Raw genomic sequence first — 21,841 nt, forward strand, 5'->3', positions numbered from 1 at the left:
CAAGCCCTCGACTCTTCAGTGGAGATAATGGGGATTAGAGTCATAGATCATTTGGAAGATCAAATATACTGAACAAACCGTTTGGCTAACTATGAAGTTCTTTCATGCTTTGTGTTATTAGTTATTAGTTAATGGTCATAGGTCATCCCCTTGAGGAGGATTCAGTTTAGAATATTTTCAGATGAACATATATTTCAGATGAATATATATATATGGATATATTTATAAAGATGCATGCAACAGATACCTTTCCTACGGCTAAGCCCACACACCTTCTGACTCTTTCCTGCCTTACTGGATAATAATGGCACAGGCCTTTTCTCAGCTCTAAAAGCCCCAGTTACCTAGCTTAGACTCCCCCAAAACCTGAATGCTCATTCCTGAGGTGCATTCTTCTGAGGAATAAGGGGGCTCAATGGCATTAACGGGTAGTTTTTCAAACATGTTAAAGTCCTTTGTAAAAGTGGACATTTAAGCTGGGTGTGTTGAGAGATACTTATAAACCTAGAACTCAGGAGGCAGAGGCAAAAGGTCACTCATGCGTTGGAGGCCAGCCAGGACTATATAGAAAGTTCCAGGCCAGCCAGGGCTACATAGCAAGTTCTAGACATACCAGGGCTACATATGAAGTTTCAGACCTGCCGAGGCTACATAGAAAATTGTAGACCTGCCAGGGTTACATAGGAAGTTTCAGGCCAGCCAGGGCTACATAGTCAAGGGTCTACCTCAAATTTAAAATATAGACATTTGTGTCTTGTGTACTGTCCTGAAATAGAAGCAAAGCTGACATATTTGGTATGCATTTTAGCTTTCAATAAAAAGGGTCAAAGAAAAAGACCAAAGGGGGTGGGGAGAGAAAGAAAGAAAAATATTCTGTTAAAATGGCATTGTAGAAATTTGCAGGAGACTTTGATTATTCACTTAATCTTGCTACTGGAGAGCAGGAAGGAGACTGAGAAGTCAGGAATGTTGACACCAGGAAAGGCAGGTCTGTGTGGAATGTTTCTGGACTCCCCTTCTTCCTACTTATGTCAGGTTCAGAAACCTCACTTCCCTCTTTTCCTGTCTTTATCTCCTTGACCATCATGATTAGGAGGACAGGGTTTGTTCATTGGCCACACCTGATCAATTGGGCTATGTAGTAGGATGTTTATGAAAGGTAATTAAAGGTTGAAATGCATCTGTGGGGTCCCTCAAGGATGAGAGCCATGTACTAGATATTTTAAACAAACCTCTTTGACCCAGGTGAGCTGACCCAAGGTCCACTAGGCCCAGGATTTCCTGAGCATGCTTGGTAGTGCCTAAACCTGCTTGCCGTTTTCCTTTGGAACCAGTTTATGGGCTTTATTTTTCTTTCCACACAGGAAACTATCATGAAATTCCCTCTTTTGCTTTGGTGCCAAAGCTTAATCCCATTCATTTCTTTAGCAGCTATTTCCTGAGTGTCTGTACTACACTAGGGCTGGTTAAAGAAGAGCGATAGCAGATGCTGGAAAAGAAGCAAGCTTTCTTCTGCAGACCGCGGATGTAACTCAGAGTTGAGAAAAAGAGGTCAAATTTGTAACTTCTTTTTCCCTGTTGTGCTTTCTACAGAAAATTATACTACATAAATCTCTATAGCAATTTTCATTAATGTAGCTAATCCCATTATGATGAAAATCCTTTTTCTTTTTGACTGAGACTCATGAAGCATCCATATTATATACTTCCAATGTAGCAGAAGACTTTGGGGGAGCCCTTCAGGGTGAGCCAATGGGTTTGACCTGTGTATCAGGCTCTTCATGGTTTTGAAAGCTTTCATTTCCACTTGTCAACAAATATCTGATTGGATGTTAAAGACAGTTAAATTATCATGCCTTCCTGTAGTCATTAGCAACACATATCCATGGTGGCCCAATCACCTATATTTGGTTGAGTCTACATATTTTCTCATAAGACGGTCTGACTGACCTGTCTTCTGCTGTATAGGATGCTAATACCAATAAAATTTAAAAATAATGGTGGAGAACCTTTGTATTATTTGTTACCTCTCATTTAAGCAATCTTCTAACTCATTTTGTTCACATTGATTGTAAGAAAATACAAAGTGAAGATTTTGGTTGCAATAGTTGTGATTTCTTTCTCTACCTTTGTCCAACTCCTATTCCAATCGGAGGACTTCTGTGTTGTTGAATTAACTTTTAAAACTGAATTCTTTCACAATTTCATATGTGTATATAATGCACTTTGATTATATTCATGTCATCATTACTTTTTCTCCTCCTACCCCCAAAGTATTTCTTGCTGATAAATCTTTGTACATCCATGTCTAATTGTATGTGCCCCAATTAGTTTAATTAGGGTTGCTTGTGGTGTTTTGCTTGTTTGTGTGTTTTGTTTTCACTTGAGCAAGGGTGACTTACCAAGGGTGGCACAACTAAGAAGTAGGACCTCCTCATTCCAGCAACCATGAACTGTCTATGTCTCCTCGAGAAAGAGTAGAGCCTCATGAGTTCCCCCAATCCATGATGAATGTTGATGACCCATTCTTATGAAGGCCTTATGCAAGTAGCCACTGCTTCTTAGGGTTCATACCTGCAAGCGCCATGTCATGTCCAGAAGATGAAGTGTCACAGCATTCCTTCCTACCTTCCTATCTTCTGGCATTTACTTTTTTTTTGTTTTTGTTTTTTTTTTTTTTTGTTTTTTGTTTTTTTTTTTTAACCTCCTCTCTCTTGACCAGATTCTCTGTGCCATGGAGGGGATGGTAGAGTTGTTGGTTATTCTAAGCACTTTGACCAGTTCCGAGTCACCACATTAACTGCCAGCCATTTCAAACAGAAGCGTCTCCAAATAAGTGTTCTTAAGCTGGTGCAGGAAACCAAAGTCCTGACCTATAAGAATCTTGTTGTTGTGATGTGAAGGAATGCATGGTACTGAGGAGTTGAAGCCCGACTTTCTCTTCTGGATTTTTAACGGTTAGAGGATTTCTGAAAATCACCTGATCTAACTCACAACCCTTTTATAAAGAATTGGCCCAAGACATCAGTTTACAAACACCAACGTATTGGTTTATTATTTGTTTTCTGGAAAGCCTAAGCGTCTTGGCTGAGCCCCCCAAGGCATGCGTATTGTTCTCATTGTAACAGTATGTGCAAGACTTTAGCTCAGTAGCAAATACTACTCAAAGGGCATCCAGATGAAGAGGGTCCACACCCAAGTGTGTTTGATTCTAAAGCCTTTTCACTGTTTACTTCATGAGCTTGTTTCTAATAATATATGCAACTGAAAAAGGGTTTTTTTTCAAATTGTTAAAATAATACACACTCATTATAGAAAGTTTAGAAAGCAAAATATAGAGAAAAAAGCAATTACCTGTAATCCTGCACCCTAGGGATAACCACTACCAAATTTCATCTTTTTTTCTTTCCAGGCTTAAGAAAGCTATAATTTATATGTCTAAATGAGTACTGCAGTGCACGGTTGTCTTTGAAGCTGACATGTGAAATCAACCATATTGCTCTTGCATCAGATAAAGTCCCTTTCAGAGTCTGTTAGGAGTTAAAGTGTCTGTGATTCCCAGGCATGAGAATAGAAACTACAAAGGTCATGTATCCATTCCTCATATTCTAACAAAATAATACATGACACGTGTGACCATTACTTGTGCCTTCTGAATGTCGATGCCATAACTATTTACCATCCCATAAGGAATACCACCGTGTTGTGTCAAAGAACCATAAATATATTGTGCCAAGTTCAGTTGTAGTGGGAGATTGAATTTACCAAAATGCTGCTCCTTCTGTCAAATATTGATGGATATTTTGGGGTATGTTTAAAAGCCTTTATTAAAAATTAAATCCATAAATGTTTAATATCTTATTTGACAACTCATTTATTACATTGTCAACACAACAGTGTTTGTCTTTGGTGGTACATAAAGAAAATCAGAAAATTGCTTTTGTCAAAACTTTGAAAAGCATATTTTGAAATCAATTCCTATTTAATGGAGGTATTACACTCACTGAATTATTCCCCTCCAAGGGGTTTTTGTGAAAGCAAATGGATCTAAATGTGATGAACTGATCTGTAAATAAAATCAGTAGCGTCTCATGTTGAAGTAAACGTTTCCCAAAGATATTTCTGTCTCCCTCTCTTCCTCTGCCCCTCTGTCCCTCTCTTCCTCATCTTCCACCCCCATCTCTAGTCTACACTCACACACACACACACACACACACACACACACACACACACACACACACACACACCTACCTACCAAAATGGCTACTGGTACGATATCAGGAAAGCCCAGGAACTCTGTACCATGGAGTTCTCACCTGACTTGTGACCCAGGCATTTTGTTAGGGGTGGTTTATTTGTTGACAAGCATTCCTATCTGTCCATCACCCTACTTACCTTATACACCAACTGCTGGACACCTGGAACACAGGGGCCTTGGGTTTCAGATTGGTCTATAGAATTCTTTGGGGCCACTTCAAGGATTCAGAATAGGGCTAAGTAGGCTTATATGCCTGTCCTTGGGGCTGCATTCTTCCCTTGTCTTATGGTTGCCAATATTTCCCATGATAATAATTGATCTTGCTCACAGAGCTAATTATGAAGTGTAGGTTGTGTTTTATGTTAATAACCTTGGCACTATCCTGATATTGTTCATGCCACTGGAGCATTATAGTCTCTCCCTGAAGCTGAATTGTTAGGGAAAATGTTAAAAGAAAGAGCTGTAGATGAGGATCTCAGGATGTTCAGATCAGTCTTCTCATCTAAATACTAGCCCCAGAGATGTTAGTGGAGGTGGAGAAGTACCTGGAGAAGTGGTATCTGAGCCAGGCATGGTCTTGTTTCTTTTTTAAAATGTTTTATTAAAAAAAATATATTGTTTTCCAGGAGCTGGAGAGATGGCTTGGCAATTAAGTTTCCTTTTAAAAATGTTTTATTTAAAAAATATATTGTTTTTCAGGAGCTGGAGAGATGGCTTGGCACTGTTCTTCTAGAGGACCCAGGTTCATATCCCAATACCCACATAATAGCTAACAACTGTCTGTAACTCCAAGATCTGGCACTCTCACACAGATACACAAAACACCAGAGCAATTAAATAAATAAATAAATAAATAAATAAATAAATACTCCATTCATTAATGAAAAATAGTTTTTCATCCAGTATATTATGATTATTGTTTCTCCTCTTCAACTCCTCCCAGATCCTCCCCATTTCCAAACTTACTTAAATCCACATTTTTCTTTCTCTTTTTCATTAAAATACAACTAGACATCTAAAATAATACAAGAAGAAGAAGAGAAGGAGGAGGAGGAAGAGAGAACAAACCAAAATAGGACAAAACAAATCGGGGAAAAAAGAACAAAAAGGAAAGCAGAAGAAACAAAGTGATGCCGAGACACACACATTTACACACAGAGAAAACCCATATAAACAAAACTGGACATCATAATATATAAACAAAAGATCTTTAAAGTTAAAAAAAGAAACTCACCAAGTATTATGGGGACACAACGCTTCCAAATATAACATTGAGTTTGTTTCATGTTAGGCATCTATTGCTGAGCATGGGGCCTACTCTTGAGTGTGTTTTGTATACCTAGTAAGACTTTGTTGGATAAAACTTATCTTTCATTTGCAAGTGATTATCAATTGGAGATGGCTTCTGGGTTAAGGATGAAGGCATGTGTCTGCTTCCCCATCTGGTTTAGACCTGTGCGTGCTGCCAGTCTCTGTGAGCTCATGTGTACATCAGTCCTCTTGTGTTTAGAAGGCCTTGTTTCCTCATTGTCTTCCATCCCCACCGGCTCTTGAGAATCTTTCTGCCTCCTCTTCCATAGAGTTCCCTAAGACCCAAAGGGAGGGATTTGGTGTGATATCACATTGAGGACTGAGTATTCCAAGGTCTCTATATTTGTTCCCATCGACTAAAGGAAGAAGCTTCTCTGATGATGGCTAAGCAAGATACTGACCTATGAATAGAGCAAAATGAAACTAGGAGTCATTTTATTGCTACACTGCTTTAGCAGAATAGCTGTATTTGGTTTTACCCTAGGTCTATGACCTATCTAGTCTTGGATTCTTGGCCACTTGAGCAGTATCAGGGCATGGGTTCCATCTCATGGAGTGAACCTTACTTAATTCTAGTCAGATAGTGGTTGGTTACTCCTACAACTTTTGTGCCACTATTGTACCAGCATATTATACATGCAGATCATTGTTGTAGATTGCATGGATTGTAGCTGGGTTGGTGTTTACCTTTCTCCTTTGGTGGCATGCACAGTACCTTCCAGTACTATGAACTGTAGGAGTGAGGGCTCGGTGTAAGTTGCAACTTGGCTTCTTGTTCAGTGAATTATGTAGGTATTATCTTCAGCAATAGGGCCTTACCTTCAGTTTGGGGAGCAACCAAGAACCTTGCTAATAACCTGGGTTATTTGGGGGTTTCATAGGGTCTCTCTGGCCAAGAATTTGACCAGATGTAACCCATTCCCAGGCCAGAGATTTCATTTGGTGGTGAGAGATGTCTAGTTGGGGCTTTGTGTGACCAACTTAGATTTCTTTCATATATAAATGTATTTTAAGAATCTTCTACTGTATTACGTTTACATCCCTCCCCTCAGATGGCCCTCATTTTTAGCTGTCTCTACTTGACCTCTCCCAACCCCCGCCCTTATCTTATTCTTTCAAGTACCTCCCTCCCTCTTGCTCCCCAATGATCTCATGAAAGCTGATCTTATACCTCTGTGAGATCTGTGACCTGAGAATTTGAACCCGCACAGTGTCCTCCATGGGTCTCTTAAGACCCTGGCATTATTAAGAAGTGCAGGAATGTCTAGGTTGCTATATGAGTTAGTAGCTGGTTGACATTACTTGGGCACTCATCTGTGTGCCTTAGTAGTAACTGGTTAGTGATGAGTTCTATATTACAGGTTGAGTCTTCTAGAAGATAATACTATAGCAAAAACAATAGCAAGCATTTATTTTTAATTAGTTAGGTAAATACTATGTAAACACTATTAGGTCCTGTTTGTCACCATTAGACTAGCAGCATATCACATTCCAGGAGAGTTTCACTAGTCAGCAGAATTTGATCCTTCTGTGCCTTGTTTATTGATCTCTGTCAAATGCCAATGGTACTAGTGCCTCCCCTCAAGTACTGAAGGGGTTATAGTATGTGGGAACAACATTCTGGAACAGTGCCAGGCACTTTCTAAATTCATAATAAATGCTAGCTATTGTTGCTAAATATCACCATTATGTCTAGGTGTGCTGAAGGCATTGCATGCTTTGCTTATCATGCAGTCAAACACTTGGTGAGAAAGCTATTATTATCCCCAGTTTACTGCTGAGTAAACAGAGACACAAAGAGATTACTCTGCCTACCCAAGGTTAAATTAAGTCATGGGTGAGGACCAACTCATTATCTGCCAGACTCAAGATTTTGTATTAGGGGGCAGGTACGATGGGGAAGGGGTGGTGACCTTACTAGTATGAGACCAACCAGTCTGACCCTTCCAATTAATTTTCTTCCTAGGACACTCCAGAACCTAGGCTGCTTTCCAGAACATCTCTGTGGATTCCCAGGTAAGTGGAGATGGTCACTTCTTTCTCTATGACATTTGCTTGTCTTTGTAGATGACTGTCCCTTCACTTGCTGCTGACCCCTGGAGAGCCAAGTCAAAGCTGTGTTGTCTTATCTGCCTTTAAGGTTTCAGACCAGAGTTGCCATCAGAGTGCAAGGGCTGAGGCAGTCCAGTTGGGACCATGTGGCCGAGGGGTCTGAGCCACTTCTGTTCCACCCACATTCCCCTTCCCATCTATATCACCCGTCCCACCCACATCCCCCTTCCAAACTACATGGTTTCCATGGTTATTGTTAGAATAGAATCATGTAAAATACTTAGGAGTACCACAAAAAGAAAATGAAAACAAGGTCTTTTATAGACATCCTCGTGATTTAGAAGGGAATCAAGAGTTAAGAGCATAGGCTCCAGGGCCAGACTGCCCTGCTTTTCCATCCTTACAATGACAGCCAATTTTGCCCTTGTCACTGCTTTAGAAGACTGCCCCAGTGAGTCTTGAAGTTGGACTCTCAATTGTAGTGTTCAATGTGGAACAATGTGGACCTGGGCCTCAGAGTCAAAACTGCCTGGCCTGGCCTCCAGTTTCTGCTGTCTAATCATTGCATGGCCTTATTTCTCACTTACATTTCTGAGCCTCAGTTTCCTCCTTTCTAGTAAATGGAGATAGTCTACCATCACACAATGCTAATTGTTCCTGATCACATCGCAGAGATGGTAATCACAGTCATCTTCAGAGGCATTGGCCATCTCAAGCTCATATATGTAAAGGAAAGCAACATCCAATAAATGGTTGATTGTTGCCAGGTATGGTGGTGAATGCCTATAATCTTAGCACTTCAAAGGCTAGGGCAGGTGGATGAATCTCTTGTGGGTTCAAGGCCAGCCAGGGCTACAGAATGAGACCCTGCCTCAACCAGCCAAAAACAAAAACAAGAAGAAATGTAACTGTTTCAGTAGTTACCTGTGTGAGAATGGCATGTTAGAAGCCTTTGTGGACAGAATGAATGTGTCAGGCTCATCATACATTCCCCGAAATTTCCCAATACTCTGTATTCTGTGTGAAAAGATTTTTGGTCTTCAAGTTAAAAAAAAGTTAATAATCACAAATTCCAAATGGACACAGTCCATATGAACCAAGCCTTAGTGCCTCCTTTGTTTTCCATTCATGTTTAAACTTTATTCCTTTCTATAAGCCTAGGACTTGAGTGACATGACAGTAACTCTGAAAAGAGCCATTGTCTCTGGTGGGACTTGGTCATAATCCAGGCATGGATTGGGAGTTCTTTTACTTCCCTGTGTTTGAATCTCCATGCAAATACTTACTATAAAAAGAGAATTTTTATAGTAAAACCTGGATGAACTGTCTCAGTGTCCATACATATGTACATTATATGTGAGGATGGGATTTCCCTCCCTCCCTCCCTCCCTTCCTCCCTTCCTCCCTCCCTCTCTTCCTCCCTCCCTCCCTCCCTCCCTCCCTTTGTCCGTCCCTCCTTCCCTGCACCTCTCCTTCCCTCCGTTTAGTTGTCTTTTGCTTAGGCAGCTGAAGAGTTATAATGTGAATTCTGGCAACCTTCTCCCCATCAGACAAGCAAGGACACAGTCAATTCCTGTTTCCTTGGAATGTACACCGAACAGTCAGAACCTCTGATTATCCTGCTGGAAAGCAGCAGCCTGATGGAAAGATGTACCAATTGAAAACAGTTGTGATCATATTTTTGTCAGAAGATGAGCTGCCTCCAGCTGTCTGTTGCTAATCATATTAGAAGTGGGAAAGAGGAGTGCTTTGGCCTGAAAAGATTGCCCTAAACTCATGTTGGAACACTCCTTCTCCTGACTGTTTACCCCAGAATGGTGACATTAGACATCCCTTCTGTAACCAGTCTTGCCAGTTGGTAATTGTCTAAAACATATGCCACATGAGAACACTTAAGGAATTTTCTAATTACAGCTCAAAGGCTCTGCTTTTGTCTTTCTGTGCTTGTACTGCAGACGTCGCTGATTGAAGTGATTTTTCCCTTAGCATAATCCTATTGCCAGCAGTTACAGAAAGACTGGGAAGATGGTAAATGAAACCCACGATAACGGAAGAGATGTCCGAATTCAATTAGGAAGAGGTCTTTCCCATGTGGACACATAAGCCATCTAAATCCATTTTAATTGTGAGCAGTGGTACTTATCTGGTCATGTTTATTTTGGAAACAAGTGCCAAAGGCTGGATTTAGACCAGAGCTCCAGATCTTCGAGTCCTAATGACTAATTTGGGTACCCATTGGATCCCTTAATTTCATTTCTTAATTAGTTCTCCAGAATCAGAGGGTTGCCTGGTTACAATCATCGTCACAGTTTTCTCATAAATTGGAACAAATGTATGTAAGCCCCCCCCCATGGTTCACATGCTATTCCATGATCTTGAAAACCTATTGTTATCAAAATGACAGCAGCAATGCCAACAACAATGACAGTACAGTTTGTAAGGTAGTAATGCATAGCGATACAGTCTGAGGTTGAGAGATGTATGGCTTATAAAAATATTTATGTGTTTATATGTATATCAGTGCTTTGCCTGCAAGCATAAATGCAATGTACCTGTGTGTACATTGTCCAGGAGGGCCAGAAGGAGGTGTTGGGTGCTGCCATGTGTGTGAGTGCTGGGAATTGAATCTAAATCGCTCAGCAGCCAGAGGCAAGGCTTTTTAAGTAACAGATGTGGGAACTTAAGTGACTTGCCCTGCTGTGCCTCAGTTTCTCCTTCTGAGATGGGAGGAATGACAGTGTCTACTTCATCAAATTCCTTAGTCAGTCTAATGTGTGTAAAGGATAGGTATGTGAACAGTATGTGGGAAGTCCCTAGTGTAGGAAGGCACATGAGATGCTAAGCTTGTTTTCAAGGACACAGTGACAGACTGGTAAGCACCTTTTGCTGGTGCCACACTCTTGTCAGTTCCATTTCTACACAGTTTGCAGAATGTTCTCCACAGTAATGAAAACACTGATCACTTGGAAGTTTCATTTAATCCTTTTAAAAATTAGTCTGTATTATTTGTGTTTGCATTCTTTAATGTGGCTACAGAATTAACACCTTTTATAGCTGTGTTCAGTTGACTTGAAACTCTTTTAATGCAGATTTGTTTTAAATTTCAAGAGAAATTTTTCTTTCAGTATATGCAATATTGGCTCTATCAAAAAGAAAACTACTCTTATGTAAAAATGAGGGGGACATTGATTTAGGGGGAAGCAGCTTCAAAAAAATCTACTGGAAAAACCACAGACTTAAGAGAGTAAGTTAAGATGTATCTAACGTCATAGCTTATATTTGGTGAATGTGCAGGAATAACATAAATCTAGAAGTGTAATGACCTTTCTTCAAAATTATAATATCTAGTTAATATTGCAATTGATTGGCAAGAGACACATTAAAAAGAATTTCCTTTATATTTCAGTTAGGATTTTTTAAGAACTCCCCCCCCCCATGTGTGTGTTCTAGAGAAGTATATTTTCAGGTGCATCCAGAGATGTGTAAACAGTGTGGTCATATGTTAAAATACTATATTGCTTTGGAAGAACCAGCAATAGCTATAAAATGAACTACATACAGACATGATGTTGAAAGAAGATGCAAAAGAATATTACCACTTAGAATCTTACTACATAGTGTGAAGATAAAACTAAGCAGTTACTGAGGTATGCATACATCAGTGCTAAAACTCTAAAGAAAAGCCCTAATGAAAACAGCCAAGTGTATGGATGGTACATGCTTGTTATCTTAGCAGAGATAGGCAAACCCTGGAGCTTATTGATCAGCAAGCATTGCCTATTTGGTGGCTGTGGCCAATTAGAGACTCTGCCTTAAAAAAAAAGAAAAAAAGAAGAAGAAAAATAAAAATATGTAGGGTGTCTTCTCTAACAAGGCATTGCTGTTGATTATTGATGTGCTTAAGCAGTACTTACTTTCAGATGCTGGGGTATAAGCTTTGAAGCCTCTCAAGAGGGAGTTTAATTGATTCAACTCAGATTGGTTGGCTTCTATTTAGCCTGCCAGCCTCGGTTATGGACATCATTACATGGTGTGAAGGTGTGGATATGATGATGCTTTGAGTTCTGACCTATCACATTTGGACCATCTTAGAAAAATCCAAGATACCCATGATCTTCATCCTAAGTCCTACAACTAGTACCGATGCTACTGATGTTCCAGTCTTGCTAATGCTGCAACTTTCTATAGAGAACTTTAATAGTAAATAGTAAAGAAATAAACAGATACATTGGTGCATATGTCACAGCATCACATAACTGAGTCTGGCCATCTCATTTTCTTTTAGAAATGGACACTGGCTCAAAATAGCTTGCACTGGTTTCTGGAAGAATCTTTGGATGTGCCATGGAGCTCCCTGAGCTTATATTGCTTTTCTTAAATTTGCTTTTACTTCCACAACAAACTTTTCATTTACCTTGTGAAAAAGGAGACATTGACCCAAATGTAACACTCCTAATGGTAGTACTTCCTTCACCAACAGCCTGGTTTAACCTAAACTTTTGCCAAGGTAAACTAGGTAGTAGAGTCTATACCACGTGGGAGTCATCATGCCATGACCTTGAACAGTTTTCTCCTCTGAGCTATTAAAGTATATTTTACTAACGCGTCACTCCGAAACAGAGGTCTATTAGGGTATAGCCATTCTTCACACCAGGTGGGTATCCAGTACATAGCACCTGTTGTTCTGGGGCTCAAGCAATTACTTGTATTCTATCAGGAATGGAAGTCCTGGAAATGTGCATGTCTGAAAAATCAGTATATTTTCCAAAACAAGTCTAATGTTGTTTTCAAATATTTTCCTGAACAGTATCTTAAATTGACTTTTTTTTTTGAGGTGGGGGTAGGATTTATTATAAGCATTAAAGAGCAGAAAAATTTGTTGTTTGTCAAGTATGTATACATATAAAATAGTCAAATTTTGCATTGTTTGGTCCTTGTATAAGCAGAAAATGTCTTTCCTGAGAAGGCAGATGATGACAGTCATTATTTTGCTTAGTTTCCATTTTCCAAAGTGTAGAGCTATAATGTCATCCATAGTTCATACTTCAGAACCAGCTCTCTCAATACATTAGCAACCCACAGCCTCACACTGGTTCTGAGAATGGTTTGCTTGGCAATTTCAAGTACCGAGCCATTAAAAGCCAAACTTGTATTGGCAGCTGTGTGCCAAAGGCTTGCGGGTATTCTGCCTAATGCTGTGAGAGACCAGTGTTTGCAATAAGATGTAATTTTTCAGGTCTGTGTTGGAAAGATTATGCACCCCGGGTCCTCTAATCCTTGACATTTGGAGGTTACTTACGAGGGAAATGAAAGTGACGGGGTAAAGTATTCTCCGAGGTTAACCCCTGAACTCTAGGCCAGCAGTAGCCACTACTGAAGGCATCTTGGTGCTTTGTTCTAGCACTGAGCTTTCTTGGCCATGGGAGCTGACAGAGTGCCAAGTAAAAGCCCAGTTGTGTTCCTCATTGCTAAGGAAAAAAAAAAAAAAAAAAAAAAAAAAAGAACTCAAAGGAATGTGCCTTTTCTTTCAAAGAGATACCTACAAATGAACGTTTTGGGGCATACCAAAATAGTTTATGAGGCTTGCAAATTTTTCTAAGAAAAGTTCGAGGAGGGCTCTGGGCATTTGTGGCTTACTCAGAACAGTCACAAGAGGAGAAGATACACAGCTTTGTCCTAAAGTGGTTTGATCTACTGATCAGAGGGTGGTCTCCTTCCTTCTCTGTGGTCTGTTCAAAGATAAAGCCATATGATAACACATGGCATGTACAGGTATCCTGAGACAGACCAGCAACTTGCATTGCTTCTGTTTTATTCTGTGTTTTCCCAGTGCTGCCATGCCCACAGTCTCTGGTACACAAAATACCCTGTTGGTATGTTCATCAGTATAAATGAATACATTCAGGTCCACTCACTGTGATCTGTATGTTGGAGATCAGTTTAGCAGGATAGATGAACTGTGAATCAGATTAACTCTGGAATTAGGAACTAACTTGAGTGGATTGAGATCATTCAACATATGGAGCCAGATGATGAAGAAACATGTAACCAAGCGAACATGGTAGTCAAAGCTAGTAGAGTTGGAAAAAGAACCATAGGAGGTCCAGGGTGCTTAACACGTGGTATGAAGGCCAAGGGGTGTATCTCTGCTTCACTTCTGACAGGCATCTTCAAAGGTGCACCACTAGTCACACAGAAAACCAGTGTCCAAATAAGGCTAGATCAGCACACATTTATCCTAAAAGCCTAAAGAAAGAGAACATCAGAGCACATGCCCTGCTGACTGTGGGTAAGAGTGTTATTTTTGTATCTCAAGGACAGAAAGTTTAATAAAGATTCGAGTATGAAGTACACTTCATCCTCCAAGCATGCTGAACTATGTCAACCAGAGAACTATTCTGTAGGGTTTACGATTTCCTCTTTTTCCTAAATTAAAAATGCTACCATGAACTGTTGACTCTCAACAATGCGCATTTATTATCATATATAGAGCAAAGAGTAAATAAGACACTCGCTTAATGAAATAACTGTTCATTTTAACTTAATGGAAGTAATTTTTTTCTGGTGCTTCGTTATGGAAATAGGCCACCATAGTTTTTATTCTGCCATTCTTCATAACCTTGTAGCATGCTTTCTGTTTATGCTCTTAAGAGCTTTTTTTAAAGACCCTTAAGGGACATCCTTTAATACTTTCCTTTGTAATATAATTATTCATCTATAACATACCCCCTTAGAATGTTGGAGGGCTTGGAGATTCAGAAACTTCTTAATGAGATATGGTTAATGGTCTATGCAGGGTACCACAGTGTTTACACCTGGCTTAGCTAGCATAAATTATATTTAATTAGTCATTCTACAGAAGTAGATATGTTAGAATAATACCAAAAACACAGTTTGCTTTTTATGTATAGTGGTCATAAATAAGATTCTTTTTAAAATTTTGTTTATCTTTTTGTGTGTAGACATTTTGCCTACATGTGTGTCTGTGTACCACATAGGGGCAGTACCTGTAGAGTGTGTCGGGTCCCCTGGGACTGGAGTTACAATTGGTTGCCAGTGCTCTTAACCACTAAGTCATCTTTCCAGCCTCACAAATAAGTTTCTATGAGTAGTATTTACAGATTTTAAAACCTTGTTTGGGATCTGGAGAGATAGGTAGTAAAGAAGTACTTGGCCTTGTAAGCCGGAAAATTTGAATTTAATCCTAAAAGCCAAATAAAACCAGCCAGATGTGTGCCATATACTTGTTATTCCTAGCAGAGGCAGGCAAAATCTGGTCAGCTCATTGGTCAGCAAGCCTAGCCTATTTAGTGAACTCTGGTGCAACTAGAGACCCTGTCTTTTAAACAAAATGGTGTGTGTGGTGGGGGGGGGTCTTGAGTAATGACGCCCAAGCTTGGCCTATTGCTTCCCCACACATATGCACACTTATCTCCTCCCCTCTCACCCACAAGTGTCCCCCGGCCTTTCTTCCCTTCCACATACACAAAAATTTTCTTATAGTGACAAAGACCATTCTTGAGAACTTAAATAAAATGGGATGTGCATGTGACTGACTCTGAAGCAAAATATCCATGAGAAACAGGAAATACAGACTTGAAAATGCTATGTCAGTGCAACACAATCACACTGTTCTTTTTCATCTGTGGCTTGCAGAAATTAGCCATGAGTGACAGTCCATAACATGTTACTGTGTTCTTGTGTAGAGTGAGATTCTATTTCACATGTAACCCTTTGAACTTTCCAGACCATGCTTTCTCTTTCTCATGATGCTTTAGGAGGAAGTTATCATTTCTAGGAAAGAAACTTGAGGATACATTAGCAATTTGTAGAGAGCATCTATGGCAACCTGACCCACCATACATGTGATGAAGACATTGAGTGGGTAGTCTTTTATGGTTCTCTTCTATGGCTCTTAATTCTGCTTTGACTCTGTTGTGGCTCTCTCTCTCTCTCCCTCTCTCTCTCTCTCTCCCCTGTGGTTGTTCTCTCTCCTGTGTCTCTCTAGTGTAGTGCTCTCTTTCTCTGTCTCTGTCTGTGCTGTGACTTGATCTCTCTAATGTATCTCTCTTTCCTGTGGCTGGTTCCTATACCCTGTCCCCCATCCCTCGCACCCCATTGTTCTCTTTGTTTTGGTATTATCTTCAGGTTGGTCCTGTTTCTGTGGTGACTTCAGATTCCTGCATCTTTTTTTACCCATGTTATATCTTGGTGCAGCTCTGTTTCTCCCTGTCCTCCAGTATCACACCCTTCTCACTTTATCTTTTGTACCCCTAGTGCTCTAAGAAACCAGAAATGAGAAAGTGTGTTTCCTAAGGTGTTGCAGCTGACTTCGAAGCACCACTCCTTCCCTAGTGAAGGCTTTCCCACAGCTTGGAGAGCTGCCCACTGCTCTGCATGCCCATCAGAGTGCTCACGTGGAACGATGCAGCCCTTCCTCTGCAAAGGCTTCTCCAGAAAAGCACTGTATTGTGTCAGTGAGGAAACAGCCATGGAAAACACACTCTCACAGTCACCATGGGTCACACCAATATTGCTTCCATTTAGTGTGTCCTTTTATTGTGCTTGAAAATGACTACAAGCACTTAAATTGCACAGAGTATTTTTGTGGAAGCAAAAATAAATAGGGTTCTCTCAAGAAGCCACACTTGAACTCTTGCCCTTCTTCCTTTTCAAATCATCATATCCAACTAGAGGTTTCCTTTTATCATGTAGTTTGCTTATGTGAAAAAAATAGATAATCTGACCACTGATAAAACACTGACAAAATTATGAATCACGGGGGGGGGGGGGAGGCAGCATCATTGTTAAAGATCGGATTCCTCCTATGGCTGTAAAATATTTAGCTCTGGGGATGAGTCTTGCTGACATTTTTTAGGTGTTTACATGTAGACTTTTGTGTCACTGGCTGATATGATTCTGTACCATAGTTGCCTTAATGCATGAATTTAGTCAGTGCTCATGAAGTAGCCCTGTGGGTGGATACTATGAATAGTTTTCTGTTTTACAGAGGGAAGCAAATGCAGAGGCATAGTAGGTTTAAGTGGCTTATATATGGATCACTTATGTGAGCAGATCCTGAACTTAAACCAAGACAACAAGCTTCAGTGGCTACTTTTAATATTGTTGTTTTGTGAGAAAAGATTTCTGGTAGCCCACGTTGACCTCTGACTAGCTGAGGATAACTTGAACTCATAATTTTCTAGTCTGTGCCTCCTAAATGCTGAGATTACAAGCATATGCCCATATTCTTAACCACTGCATGAAACGTCCTAAATGACTCTGAAGAGAGGACAATAATACCTACTAAACTGTAAGAATAAAAACAAAAAAGTTGGAAACAGTTCGTAAGTTATAAAGTATTAAAATGTAAAGTTTGAGTTCAGGCTAAATGTTAACACATTATTTTGTGTTAGAGAAGATTTTACTTGACCTTTGCTACTTGAATATTCTGCTAAATCTGAGAAAATAAAAAGAAAGACCCATTTACCTTAAGGTTGCCTTGAAAATTGAAAAAAAAAAAAAAAAAGAGGTTTCATAATAGGAATGATCCTTTTCCCCAAAACAGGGCATTTGTAAGCATTCAGACAGAGCAAAACTGACCATAACATTTGTAGAAGGCCAAACAAAGTTCAATGTCATTGTTTCCCTTAATCCCACCCCACTAGTGAACCACTTGAGCCTTTATTCTTGTTCTTAAATCATGGCAAAATTAATTTCTTCTAAGTATCCATTTGCCATACACCATGCTCTCGCTGTTAGCTGTTCTTCGGTGAGTCATGGAGGATTTGGGACCATATCCCTGACTGCAGGTATGAAACCCTGAAAAAGAGGTCCTGGTCAAAGGAAGGTTAGGTCAGTGGAAGAAAGCTGGGTAAGAATTCCAAAAATGAGGATTCACAAACCAAAGGCCACAAACCAGTCATCATCCTCATCAAACCAGTCATCATCATCATCATCCAGAATGTGGAATAAGAAACCAGACCAGACCCAGCACTTCAGAAAGGTCTAGCTGGTCTTGGAAGAGCCATGTGGCCTGTGAGGAAAAGTACACACCAAGGCAGCAGAGGAGACTGGCTGCCTCCTTGCCCCTGACTTACTGGAGAGCAACGCTTCCCTCCTTCTGGGTCTCCCTTCTTCCCTGTGAAGGGTCTCCTCCCTGCATCCTCTTCATTTGCAGAATGCAGGTCATCTGAGCTTTAGCAGACTCTTTGGGGGGAAAGAATAGCCTGGAGGCCCCACTTTGTGTGAATCTTTAGTGCTTTTATGCACCCCAGGAACTGAGCTCATCATTTTTTTTTGTTTTTGTTTTTGTTTTTAAATAGAACTAGTATTGCATCCCTAGAATCACGTCTTGTTTGGCAAGCTTTTTCCAAGCAGGGTCTGTGATCATAATGAGTTATTTCCCCCTCTCTCTTTTCTGGTTAGGAACAATATCCTTGCCATTCAGTCTCCAAATATAGCAAGCAGTTATGATAGAAGAATGTCCTTATGTTAGGAAAGGAGTTGGCATCTTCAGTGATGTGAAATGTCCAATTTAGAAAACATGTTTGAAAGGAAAAACTGCTGGAGTCGTTTTTGGAATCAGGTAGAATATAAATGAACAAACACAAAATTCAAAGAGAATGTGTGGTCTCATCATACATTCTACTCTTTCCAGTTCTACAAGTATTTGTTGGTTTTTTGCTTAATTTTCAGATGTCATTTCTGTCACTTTATTAAAATCTCAAGTTACAAACTAGCTCTGGCCTCTAGTTGGGAATGCAAACGTGGAGGAAGATTTTGGAACTGGTATGTGTAATCAGAGACTATCAGCAATGGAGCTAGGGACTGTCTGCGTGACATGTCCTTTAAAATGGGCCCACTTTAAAATGGGTTCACTTGGGAAAGGGATTGTCACACAAGTCTGATGACCCGAGGTCAGTCCCCAGCACCTGTGGAAGAGCTGGTCATGGAGGCACATGCCGCTAACTCCAGCTCTGGGGAGGTAAAGACAGAAGAATCCCTGGAGTTTGCTAGCTAGTCTGGCTAGTACCGTGTTCAGTGAGGGGTTTTATCTAAGAAAATAAGGTAGAGAGGTAAAATATCTGGCCTCTGTGTGCACACTCACATGCATAGGAGCGCACACACACACACACACACACACACACACACACACACACACACATACACAAAAGAGAGGGAGAATAATGAATGAGAATATGAATATGTACTGCTTAGTGTATGAAAAAAGCACTTAGCAAAGGCAATGAAAGACGATATCAAATCCGAAAGAAAGAGATCAATAGAACACACTATTAGTTTCCCTTTATCTGTGGAAAATTTACTTTGGTAGATGTTCCAAACCATAGATAATGCCAGACCTTATGTATATTGTTTCTTCCTATGTACATACACCTTTTATAAAATTCAGTTTATAAATTCAGCATTATGAGCGATGCCTGACAATAGCTACTAGCAAAAATAATACTTTTATTTTTAAATTATTTTGTTTTGCTATTTTGTCTGTATGGGTGTTTTGTCTCTTTGTATGTCTGTATACCACATGCATGCAGTGCTCCTGAGGCTGTCATAAGGCACCAGATCCCCTGGGGCAGGAGTTATAAATGGTTGTGAGCTGTCTTGGGGCCAGACTCTTCTGAAAGAGTAACCAATGCTCTTAACCTCTGAGCCACTTCTCCAGCCCTGCATGCCATTCTTATGGTGTGCAATGGCATTGTCTCTGTGATGAGGTGAGGTGTGGAAGGTGAAGGCACTGTGACCCAGCGTTAGGGTCCTGTGCGAGGGTGAACAGAACACCAGTGCTGCAGTATAACTAATTTATCTAATAACGGAGATTCAGGACTAGTGAGTGACTAATGGTAGGTTGCATCATCAACGAATACCCAGGAGAATGGTTGGCATCCTCAGCCACTGGAGGAGGGTGTTATAAGATATGATCACTGCACTCAGGGTGATGTTCAAACTGCTATGGATTGTCAACTGATGAAATTTTTAAAAAAAAATTTTGGAGTATGGCTGACCCTGAGTGACTGAAACTAGGACAAGAGAAGACTACATCATACATCAGTTGTAGACAGAGTGAGAATAGAAAGTGTGTGGTATGATATTATCTCACCTATTAAAGTACAGTTAATATTCCACACCATTGTAGATCTGGGCATATCTAAGACTTTTGACCAATTCCAGTTTGTCTATATAGTTTTTTCATACACACTATGTAAGTTAACTTGCTTTTTAAACTGCAGTTTGGCAGTATTTTTTTCCTTATTCCTTTAAACTAGGTTTATTGTTTTGTCACAAACATTATATTTCCAAGCATTATATTTCAAGCTAATGAAAGAATTGAGAATATATGCAAAGTTGTTGGACACAAAGGTTGACTGTAACACTGTTTACAAAATGGTAAATAGGAAATTGTGTAAACAATAATAGTTTATATAATCATGCTACTGTCATTTGTAGAAATGCTATTTAATACCATAGATACACAGCAGGTAAATATCAACAATGAAATAGTTTTTAATGTGTTGTTGAAATAAAATGCTTCGAAACCAAAGATGGACAGTGTAAACACATTTTAGTATATGAAAAGTATTGAGAGCTTTGAAAATGATTCACTGGATGATAAGATTATCAGAATTGAAAATGTTCTTTTATCTGTTTCTTAATTTTTTTTAAAAATTTGGTATTGTTTTCTTAATAAGAAAAAAGTTTGTTTGACTCAAAAGAAAAATAAATTAACCAAACTATGTGAAAGGGTCCAACTCCAAGATATCTGAGGTTACAGGATGATTTTTGAGCTGAATTTATTTGTAAATTTTGTTTGTTTTTTTGTGTTACTCAGTTACCCTGGTCAGTTTGGAGCTTATTATGTATCCCAGGCTGAACCTTAAACTCATAGAGCTGCTTGTGTCTGCCTCCAAATGTAGGGATTCCAGGGCATTCACCACCATGCCCAGCTTGAAAACACACTCTAGCTGACCTGTGGAACGTGATTTTAAGAGTCACTTTGACTTAGCAGAGAGTGCAGTATTGCAAATCTTCCCTGGAAACAAATGAAGGCATTCCATTTATTAGGGCAGTTCTGGGCACACCTCCTATTCCCACCCTATTCCCTTCCTACCTCATGGAGCTGTTATGCATGGGACACAAACTCCCCGGATTTCTCATATTCATAAACTGTCAAGTAACCAAAATGTGCATTAATAACAAGGACTGGCATCATCTGTAGACTCTCAGGCTAGCTAGCTCTGAAATATCATCCATAATCTTTGGTTTTAGAGAGAGACATTCAGAAGATAACAGCTTTCTGTCACTTGCTGATTGCCCTGGCTAATTCACATTTTTTTTTTCAGAGAACTTTCTGGAAAGGGGTGTAGAGCTGAGAACACTCATTGTTTCATGGGAACTTTAGCCAATAGGTAGGAAGCAGTTGAATCAAAACTTAACACAAACTCACTCCCTCCCTCTGGCTATCTTCATTTGTAGCAAGGAGGCCTCTTTCCCAAGCCCTGGACATCGAGTACTTTTTCTCCATAACCACCCTGTGCCATTTTCACCATAAGATAACACCATTGTCCTATGCCTACAAATATATCTTTAGCATATGGGCAACATTCAAAGATACAGTGTTAGAAATTTAGATGTATAAACTCAGGATGACTTCACAGTGAATGTAGAGGCAAGTCCTTACAGTAAACAGCCAGCAGACAGGGCTGTCCATGCTGTAACTTCTGAAAGAACACACAAGTTGAGACATACATGCTGTGACCCTGCTGGCTATAAAACATCAGAGAGATTGCCCTGCCATTTTAGGTCCAGCGTTTCTACCCTAGTAAATTCAAGGGCTGAATTTGGCCACTTTTGGACTTTCTCAAAGTTCTGAAACTGAATGGCTGAGGTGTTCATGGGTCATTTATCATTGCCTTCATCACTAAGATGGAGGCAAGAGCATCAGCTAGCACCCCATTTTGTAACACCCCTTCCCCCACCACTTAACCTCTGTTATCCCAATAAGCCACTGTTTTCTTGTATATTTTTCCTTTTCGTGTGTCATACTATGTAATTTCAGAGCAAATCTCATTTTGACAATCTCTGTATCCTCCAATATATGATGTATCTCTGTGACTCCTGAGGAAAAAAATCTTAAAGGCAGCTACTTCCATTATTTTCCAATTTTAAAAGCTCTCCCCTGGGCACTAAATGTCAATTCAGAGA

The 21,841-nt window shown here is 39.9% G+C and overlaps 1 protein-coding gene across 9 annotated transcripts in view; it reads left to right on the plus strand.

Moving 5' to 3' along the window:
- Positions 1 to 21,841, plus strand: part of Spats2l (spermatogenesis associated serine rich 2 like) — a 166,226-nt gene that overhangs the window by 18,306 nt on the left and 126,079 nt on the right. For all 9 annotated transcript variants that reach the window (XM_051190237.1, XM_051190236.1, XM_051190238.1 and 6 more), the window contains exon 2: positions 7,536 to 7,585. In XM_051190237.1, coding sequence (XP_051046194.1) covers positions 7,536 to 7,585 — 50 coding nt within the window. The remainder of the gene's footprint in view (positions 1 to 7,535; positions 7,586 to 21,841) is intronic.

The sequence above is a fragment of the Phodopus roborovskii genome, unplaced genomic scaffold (genome assembly GCF_943737965.1).
Source record: "Phodopus roborovskii unplaced genomic scaffold, PHOROB, whole genome shotgun sequence".
In the NCBI taxonomy this organism is placed as follows: domain Eukaryota; kingdom Metazoa; phylum Chordata; class Mammalia; order Rodentia; family Cricetidae; genus Phodopus; species Phodopus roborovskii.